The sequence below is a fragment of the Prionailurus viverrinus genome, chromosome X (genome assembly GCF_022837055.1).
Source record: "Prionailurus viverrinus isolate Anna chromosome X, UM_Priviv_1.0, whole genome shotgun sequence".
Lineage (NCBI taxonomy): Eukaryota > Metazoa > Chordata > Mammalia > Carnivora > Felidae > Prionailurus > Prionailurus viverrinus.
In genome coordinates, this window is record NC_062579.1 from 54,065,924 (window position 1) to 54,075,632 (window position 9,709).

General features: G+C 45.7%; 1 protein-coding gene across 1 annotated transcript; it reads left to right on the forward strand.

Moving 5' to 3' along the window:
* Window positions 1-4,107: 4,107 nt before the first annotated feature.
* On the forward strand, window positions 4,108-9,491 carry DMRTC1B (DMRT like family C1B). Its single transcript, XM_047844452.1, has 6 exons — window positions 4,108-4,163; window positions 5,371-5,589; window positions 5,674-5,831; window positions 6,576-6,712; window positions 7,870-8,017; window positions 8,981-9,491. Exons 2-6 carry the CDS (start codon window positions 5,375-5,377, stop codon window positions 9,091-9,093), a joined length of 771 nt encoding a protein of 256 aa, XP_047700408.1. The 5' UTR covers window positions 4,108-4,163; window positions 5,371-5,374; the 3' UTR covers window positions 9,094-9,491.
* The last annotated feature ends 218 nt before the right edge of the window (window positions 9,492-9,709 follow it).

Below are 9,709 nucleotides of genomic sequence, written 5' to 3' on the forward strand. Positions count from 1 at the left end.
CTATTTTTGCACTATCTCTTGTAATTAGGTCAAATTTTTTTCTAAATGATACAAAGGATTCAAGGATATCTGTGCCATTAGTTCAATTTTTTTCATCTACAAATCAGGTTTTTTGCAAATTGAAAAATCCATGGAGACAAAATGTACCTAAAGTATTAATTGGCCAGGGTCTCATATCTCATGACTCATGTAATGGTAAAAATAAGGTATTTGAAATTGTTCAGAGTTTGAATCAATTCCTTTTTCACATTGTTGGAAAGGTCTTGTATAGTATGGAGAGTTGAAGATATGCTTTTTGTAAAATGGAATATATGGTGTCACAATTTTCTATGTTCTGTAACAAATAAAGTGTTTTTTATTTATATATTTTAAGCATGTGTCTATCTGAGATGTGTGTGTGTGTGTGTGTGTGTGTGTGTGTGTTTGTGAGAGAGAGAGAGAGAGAGAGAGAGAGAGAGAGAACACAAGAGATCCACGCCATTTTATAGCTGGCCAAATTTATAACTCAGATTCTCTTAATAATTGTTAAAAACTTTGTTCCTGTTAATTTCAGGCAATAGATTTTATCGTTCTGTTTGGACTGTTAGAGAAATTCTTACCAAATTCCTCTTAAATTTGCTTATATATCTCTTAATGTTGTCCATGTTATTCTCTTTATATTTATTTGAACACAATGAATGGCTTTTCATCTTTCTCTGCTGCTGTAAACACAACAGCAGCACCAGTAACTAGATGGGTGGTGAGGAATTGGGATATTTGTCTTTACAGCAAAATGTCTGCCAATAAAAGTAGAAAGAAATGACAGCAATAGAAAGTCATCATTTTTCAACCACCAAATAGTAATCAAATCAGACAATAACCAGGAACAATAACCCAGAGGTGAAATTTTGTGAGGAAGGGACAGAATACCCACATGGTATCAAAATATCATGCTACAGACTGCTGATAAATCACAGAGGAACAAAGGTACATTTTAAATTTAGTGATCTGTGCAAGGATACCATAAATAAGTGATCAAACTGAGTAATGCCAAAAGTAGCACCGACAGCTGGACAAACTGACCTTTGGAGCTTTCAGATGTGATATGATGTGAACTACTCATCACCTATTTAATATTCTTGCCAAAAATGTTAAACAGAAATCTATATAAGAGGAAAATATCAGGCAAAACCATACTGTGGACACACTGGAAGCAAACATACCTAGGCTCTTGGAAAATGTCATTGTCGTGGAAGATTTAAGTTGAGGAACTGTTTGGGACTAGAAGATACAGAAGAGACATGACAACCGAATGTAATTTGTATGATACTTGATTGAACTGGTGATCCCCAAAGGATATCCTGGGATAATTGGTGGAAATATGAACACAGACTGTATATGGACTTAGATAATATTATGTCATTGTTAAGTTTCTTCAACATGATGACAGTAATCTGGTTAGACAGGAGAATATCCTATTTTTATGAGATCCATTCTGAAGTAATTGGATGAAGCGTTAGGAATTTGAGTGCTTATGCAAAAAGAAAAAAAAGAGAGATAAAGCAATAGGATAATATGCAATCTAGGTAAAAGAATGTTCACTTTTTAATGTTGAGCATTTTGAAAATAGAAAGTTGATGAAAAAGGATTGCTCATATTTTAGAGTTATGTTGTGTATTCTGCAATAAAATAAGATGATTTGTAGTATTGAAAATAATCCAGAAGAGAGGGAGGGGAGAAGATCTATATGACATGCAATTGGCAATGATTTGTTAATGGTTGCAGTACAGTGATGGATATTTGGAAGTTCCCTCACTATTCTGTCTTGAGCAGTGTTTCTCAAAGTGTGGGTCCCCCACCATCAGCTTCTGCATCACTAAGGAATTTGTCAAAAAGCAAACTCTGGGTTCCTTCCTTGATTTTAAATCTGGGACTATAAATGTAGTATTCAGCAATCTGTATTCACAAGCCCTATGACTTAGTTGCAAGCTAGTGTTCAGGACCACAGTTCTAATGAACCTAGAGATTGCAAGTTTGTATACAAACCCTATTTGTATATGTTTGAAATTATTCACAGTACAATTTAAGAAAAAATGGAGAAAACAGCCATCACAGCTATCTAGTAGTCAAGTTTTAATAAAGTCCCAAGGTAAATACTCCTGATGTTATACAAAAACTTCCAGAGGGTAGAAAAGAGAAACTATTCCCCAACTGAGTCGGAGACTAGAAAACCTTGACGCTGGAACCAGCAAAGATACTATGGGAAAGAGAAGCTTCAAGTTGATCTCACTCATGAACAGAAGATGTAAAAAAAGCCAAAGCAAAGCCTTAGCAAACTGAACCCACCAGTATCTACAAAAGATGATCCACCATAAAGAAGTTACATTTATCCTTGGAGAATGAAGCTGGATTCACATTTAAAAAATACAGGTCGAAGGGGGCATGAGAGAGGTTTTTGTATCGGTAATATATTCTGTTGCTTGCTCTAGGTGCTAACTGAATGTGTATGTTTAATTTTTGAAAACTTATTAAGATACACACTTATGGTTTTGTCCTCTTGTGATTATAAACTTCACTACAGATTTTGAAAAAAGCATCTGCAAATAACAGTCACTGTATTAACAGACTGTTAAACAGACTCTTGAACATTTCAATAGAGACAGAAAAGTAAAATTCGATATTGATTCATGTTTTAAGACAAACTTATGAAATTAGAAATATAAGGGAAGCTCCTTAAACCTATAAAGAGAAAGAAAGAAAGAAAGAAAGAAAGAAAGAGAAGGAAAGAGAAAAAAGAAAGAAGGAAGAGAAAAAGGAAGAAGAAAAGAAAGGGAGAAAAGAAGAAGAAAGCAGGGAAGGAAGGAAGGAAAGAAGGGAGGACAGAAGAAAGGAGGTAGGGAGGAAGGAAGGAAAGAAAGCAGTGGAACACAACGAATACATTTTAATATGGAAATGTTAACCCAAAGGGGTCCAATTTTGCCATGTCTGTTCCACTTGTAGTGGATGTCCTAGCCAGTCAGTAAAGGTTTAAGAAACCTGTAAGTTGATTATTGTACTTCTCTTACTCAAAGATTCACAGAAACCTGCAGACGTCTAAAGACAAATTATTAGATATCACAGAGTTTAACACGGTGGCTGACCTTAAGGTCAATACAGTTTTTAAAAATCAAATGGATTTCTATAAATTAGATACAATTAGAAAATGTCATTTTAAACAGATATCAAGTACAAGAGCAACAATACTCTAGAGTATCTTGGGATATATGCCATAAAAGATGTACAAGATCTGAATGTAGAAAAGATAAACCTAAATAGTAAACTAAAATATTAAAACATTAAAGAAGACCCTCATAAATGGAGAGACATGCCATGTTGGTGACTAGGAAGGCTGGGTGTCATAAATACAGGCAATTCTCCCCTAGCTGATCCATAGATTTAATGAAAATGCAACCCAAATGTGTTGCAAATGAATTTTCAAGGAACATGACATGTTGATTCTAATATTTATACTGGAAGGGCAAAAGGTGAAGAATACGAAAGATACGCCTGAAGATTATGAATAAGATGTGGGGACTTTCCCTACCACACATAGATCAAGGTGTCCTGTCAAGAGGTAAAAATTAAGATGGTGGAGTACTGGCACAGGAATAGACAAATTTATCTATGGAACAGACAGGGAGCTCAGAAGCCGAGACATGCAAAGGTGGACCAAAATGACTCCAGGCACATCCAAATGTTCCTCGGGGGTGCAGGATGCCCCCCTGATTGAGAATCCCTGACATAGGAATATGGATGAATCTTAAAAACACACGCTGGATTTTGTAAAAGTAAATTACAGAATACCAAGGACATGAGTTAAAACTGCACGCGCATGTAGTATGTCACATCCAAGGAGAGAAAAGTCTGGGAAACAAGGTTTGGGGGAACGCAAAGCTCCACCTCACTTCAGGAATTACTCACTGGCGGGCTTGGTAAAGCCAGCACGCGGAGAAGTGGGAGGACGGTAAGGGGGCGGGGCTTTGGTGGGTGAGTTCCGGTGGAACTCGAAGCTCATTGGTCGCTGGCCACAGATGTGGGAGGAGCAAGGCAGCGCTGGAAGCTCATTGGCCTTTGTGCGAAGGGCGAGAAAGGGAGAGAGAAGTGGTCTTCCCTCCCACCTCCTGTCACTGCGGCTGGAGGCTGAGGTAACCACAGGCTGGCATCAGGAATACGGCCCTCGTTCTCCACACATCTTCTTTCCTCCCTCCCTCCTGCTCTGGATCACCAACCCCTGGTCCTCTCCTCCACCTCAGTGGGGTCCCTCTGCCCGCTCCTGATGTCCAACTCAGTCACCCGCACCCCCACCCCCACCCCCCAACCAACAACATTGGAACGCCTGGGGGAGGATCCCCTGCCTCAGACCCTTGACTCCTGGCCTCTGGAACCTGAGGCAGGGCATATGCCCCTGCCTTTGATTTTGATGTGGTAGTGGCAGCGAATGACTGGGCTGCCTTGAGACGGGGTAGTACACCCTGGGTTTGGGGGACAGGGAAGGTGTACCCAAGCATAACTGTTGAAGCGTGAAGAGGATCATGGGAGATTGTCAGGAGGCTGTGGAGGGAATACATGGGTTTGAATGAAAGCAGAGAGGGTGTGTTGGTGGAAGAAAACAATTAGTGCAGCGAGGAGTTGTCTGTTGACCAGGTCAGGGTCTGGCATTCCATAGGGGGCCCAACAAGGATCTAGTCAATGACTAATCAAAGGGATGAATAAAACATAATTATCGAAAGAGGGGCTTGGGATTCAGCAACATAATATAATCTCATGGGGTGCAAAGGGGTGTCCGCTTAAAGGGGGAAAAAGAGAATAATTAAGATTACAGTGGGGTGCAGAAGAAGATCAGAATGGGGTGTGAGAGGAAATTCGAACGTAGGATGTACATGAGACTAATAACAGAATTGAGTTCAGGAGCCATAGAGTCATGAGTAGGGAGTGAGTGAATGTGGGAGGTTAGGAAGACAACGGTGGAAGCGAATGCCAGGAAAAATAGGTATAGCAGAGTAGAGGATGACACATGAGAAGGGGAGGGCAGGAATTGTTGAAGGGGGCACAAGAGTGAATGTATATGCCTGAAAATGGGATCTATGTAGAGTGAAGGTAGGCAAGGAGAATGATGATTGGATTGAAAGTTGACAGGAACCATGCCATGAGCTGCTTGGAACGAGGCTTTGCGTGAGTAGGGCCTCCTGGGCAGGAGGCTGTGTGAGCAAGAAGGGTGGGTGCGATCCAATTTCAGCGGTGAGCTGGATGAAGAAGAATCCAGGCACCTCAGGTGGGGATTTTGAAGGGCAGAGGAAGTATGCTGAGGGTAGGGGATCATGTGGCCATCCTGACATCCACTCCTGGCCCTAGAACCATGGATCCCAATGAAATGCCTGCTGTGCCCTGCTGCCCCTCCGACTCCCCCACTGGCCTTGAGACCAGAGCCCCATGGGGGATCGAACTTGGCCCCAAAAGAACTGTAAGTTGCTGTGCCCGCTGCTACAACCATGGCCTCAATGACCAAACCAAGGACCAGGAGCACTCCTGCCCCTTCCAGGCTTGTGAATGTCACAAGTGTGCCTTCTTCTCGTGAGTATGGTGTCTGACAGTGGGGGTGGGGAGGGGGCCTCCTCTAAATGTGACTGACTGTAGACTGGCAATCCCCCACTTTAGGGATCCCTGCAGAGTCTTGCGTGCTGAGAGTGCCTTGAAGAGGGAGCAGGGGGCATGCCTAAAGAGGCACCTGACTCAAGGACTGATAACGAGTGGGGCCTCCCCTCCCAAAGCTCACAGCCATGTCCAGAAGTTGACCATTCAAGGAGGAGTCGTCAGTGAGTGTTTCTGGTCAGGGAGGGCGTCTTGGGTTTGGGTGTAGAGAGCACGAGCAGTGCTGCCACCAGTCCTACTACCCAATTTCGATGTGGCCTTGGCAAGGTACTCCTCAGGGTTTTAGCTGCCCCACCTATAAAACTTTATCAATATGATCTACCAAGTATTGGTGGGAAGGGGCAATCGGGGTGAGGGGTGGGGGGTGGGGGTGGGGGTGGAAATGGTTCTCGGTGAGATGAGACCTCAGATTGGAGGTGAAGTAGAGTGGGGGTGGAGTGAGGTGGGGTGGGTTCAGGGGGGAAAGGCTCATCTAAAGTGTCCCCAGCTTTCCACAGCTGGGAAGGAGAACATCATGTCCCAGCTTGAGGCCCACCCCTGTGCACGCCCCCCCCCCCCGCCGGGGAAGTAAGGAGAGTCTGAGGGCTGTGAGGAGGTTCCCATCTCAGCCACTGCCCAGACTCTTTTGTCTGTGTCCTGAAGACATGGGTTCCCTCTCTAACCCTACTGCAGCCTGCCATATGACTTTGGGGAAATAATACTCCTCCTTGGACCTCAATTTCCCCGGTTGGAAAATAAAGAGCAGGAACTGGCTGGTCCTCAAGGTCTTCTCAGCTCTGACTGACATTCAGGGCTACTGAATAGCTCTGACATTCTGGGCTACTATCCTCATCACACAACATACCCATGTCTCCTCTCCATGGCTGGCCTGGTGCTGACACTCCACCCTGTCCTCTCGGCTCCTGCAGGCGAGCACCCAAGGAGGTCTGCTGATTGGTCAGGCCCCAAAATCTTTGTCTCTATCTTGGACTCCAGCAGCCTTGAAGATGCAACTCACAACTTCTCTTTCCAGGAAGACCCACAGGACCCCTGCCCTGTCCAGCATGTGCGTAGAGTGAGAAGGACCACGGAGCTAGTTGTATATTGTGTTATTGCATGCCTGGCCTTTGTGCTTGATGCCGTGGGAGATACAAGGAGGAAGTGGAGGTGGCGACCGATGAGCAGCCAGAAGGAGGGGGAGGAGAGAAGGACGAGAAGTGGGAGGAGGAGGAGGTGGTGGTGGAGGAGCAGGAGGAGGGGAGGAGGAGGCAGCATCTCAGACTAGTGGGGAAGGGCAGGGTTCTCCTAGCCTTGCCATTTCCTATTTGTGAGAATATGGCCATTTCCAAGCCTCCATTTCCCTAGCAGTGTACTGATGGGGACAATATCATAAACCTATAGCATTGACAAGAGGACTAGGCCACGTTGTGCCACAACGTGGCACATTCCTTCAACGAATGGAGGCTGTTAGTCCTCCATTCAGATGGAGGAAACAGATTGATGGGAAAGAAGGTCCTGCTGAAAGGAGGGCCATGGTGGTGAGGGCCACAGAGCCCAGGGGGGAGTCCAGAGGCCCTTAGAGAAAGCTTCCTGGAGATGAGCCAGGCTGGTCCTTCAAGTTCCATGGGGACTGAGGAATATGGAAGTGAGAACCAGTCCCTGGACAGGACAGTAATCACATCCCTTCAGGTGCCTTGCAGATTAAAATGCAGACACCTGTGATTTCCTACACCCGTCACTGTTGCCCCGAGAGTTTTGAAACTGCTGGCAGGAATGAGTGTCTCAAGAAAGATATACAAGAAAGACATAGAAAGGAAAACAGGCCAAACAGGGGAAAGGACTTGCACAAGCCACAAGGACTAATGGCCAGCAGGCACTCAGATCCCACATCCAGATATTGCAAAATCCTGGCCCTGTTTGTCTACTGGCAGTATGTGTCTGCCAGAGGGTTTGATCCCCTGGCCTCTCCTTCCTTGTTTCTAGATGCTCAACTCTGGTCCTCCAGCCGTGTGCCACCCTTGACCCTGTCCTCACTGCGGCCACAGATCCTGGAAAATAGTGGGGTCCAGGACCCTGGCAGGGGCCAAGCTTAGTGCATGGGAAGGGCAGATGGCCTCAGGGTGGGTGGGGCCTTCAGCGGAACCGGGGACTGAAGGGACAATTGCAGGACGTAGGGAGGCATGGGTTTTCAGTTCCCATCCTCTCACACCCTTTCCATTGCAGGGTCCTGAGGCTTCTGACCAGGACTCAGTTTCTGCCTCCTCAGAGTGGCAGCGGAAGCTGGAAGCCGCTGAGGCTCTGCTGATGCTGAGAAACTCTTCTCAGGCATCTTCTGGCTCCATCTCCCTGCTCCAGCCCTGCGTGGCAGCAGGTAGCCTGGTCCTTGAAAGGAGAGCACAGCACAGGGTGGGGATGGTTGGGAAATGGGACGGGGCTGTGGTAAGTAGGGCCTATCTGGGAGGTCTGGGTTGGTGGGTTGAACCTCCTTGGGCCTGGGGAACCCAAGCTCCTCAGCCTGATGTCGGAGATGGCAGGTGATGGTTGCTCAGTGAATCGTCAGAGCTCTGTGCTCATCAGGAAATGCCCAGTGCATTTGGTGTCAAGAAACAAGGAAACTGAGGCCCAGAGAGTGGCAGGGACTTGCCCTGAGGCATGCAGCATATCAAGTGGCACGCCCAGGTCTCCTCACTCCCATCCCAGAGCTTTCTAGTCTGACCCCTGCAATCTGTGGTGGTGGGCAGGATATACATAGGTGATAAGAGCCTAGGCTGGAGGGAGATCTGGCCTCTGCCTCCAGTCTACATGTGGAGCCTGGATGCCTTCACTAGTTGTGTTTTGTGGCTAAATTTCAATGTTGAGCCTGGAGAGGAAGGATCAGAGGAGCGATAGAATCCTGGGAAGGTTGAAAGGGAAGGCTGGGAACTCCCAGACCAAAATGCTGGATGGGGTGTGGTGTGTGAGTGAAGCAGCAACATTAGAGGAACTGCTGGAACAGAAAGGGATGAGGCTGGGGAGGCTACTGGTCACCCAGGTCTAGAATGCCAGGCCTAGGGGCTAGACCAGAAACTGTGGGTGGTGAAGAGCCCGGGAATGTCTGAGCTAGAGAGGAGTATATTCAATTATCCCGGGCTTGACAAAAGAAAAAAAAAAGATATGTGGTGACTTTGATGGAGAGATTGGAGGAGGCAAGACCCAAGATGAACACATCAGCGAGGAAGAGTTCTGTGCTGTAGTCCAGGTGACAAAGCCTCGATTGGGTGGAACAAAAAAGAGGGGAGAGCCAGGAGGGGAAACGGATGTGACGTGGCTCTGATGCCTTCCTTTCTATCTGCAGCTCCTGCTGGAGATGAAGGACCCCAGCCTTCTAGCTCCTCTCTCGGACCCAGGCCAGCCAGCTCCATTTCTCTGCCTATTGGACATCTGGGGTGCATCTCCCTCTTGAGCTAGAAACCCAGAAGAGGAGGCCTCACCAGAGTACTTCCTATTCATGCATTTGCAAAATGTTTAAAGTCCAAAATGCTTAACATGTTTGTTTTTTTAACTTCTAGGTTCTTTCATAAGCTTTTCAGACTCTTTTTATGATATGGGACAATTCCTTGGCTGAGAGTGGATATTCTTGTACCACCATCCCTTAATGCCTAGATTCTGGGGCCTTTTTATGTCTCTTATGAAAACAGCGTCATGGGGTCTAAGCTGATCAGTCTCTAAATAGGGTTCTGTGGGAGGTCATATGTTCATATGCCAGAGTTTTCATTTGACTCGTGATTGCAAACATACCCATGCACTCATGCATGTATGCATGCTTGTCAAAATATAAGGGTGTTTTCATTTTGTGTCTAGGTTTGTGTGTGTGAACAAATAATAAATTCTCGTTGTTGTAAGGCACTGCGATATAGGAGTTGTTTGCTACCACAGTATAACATAGACTCTCCTGACTCTAACAGGCTTGTTCAGTTTACTTTTCTAAGTGAGAATCACCTTACTCAATAACTGGGCTTTCTTAGCATGACAAGACAAGAAAATGGTAGCGAAAAAAGGGGGAGATGGTGAGGGGGGTAAGGGT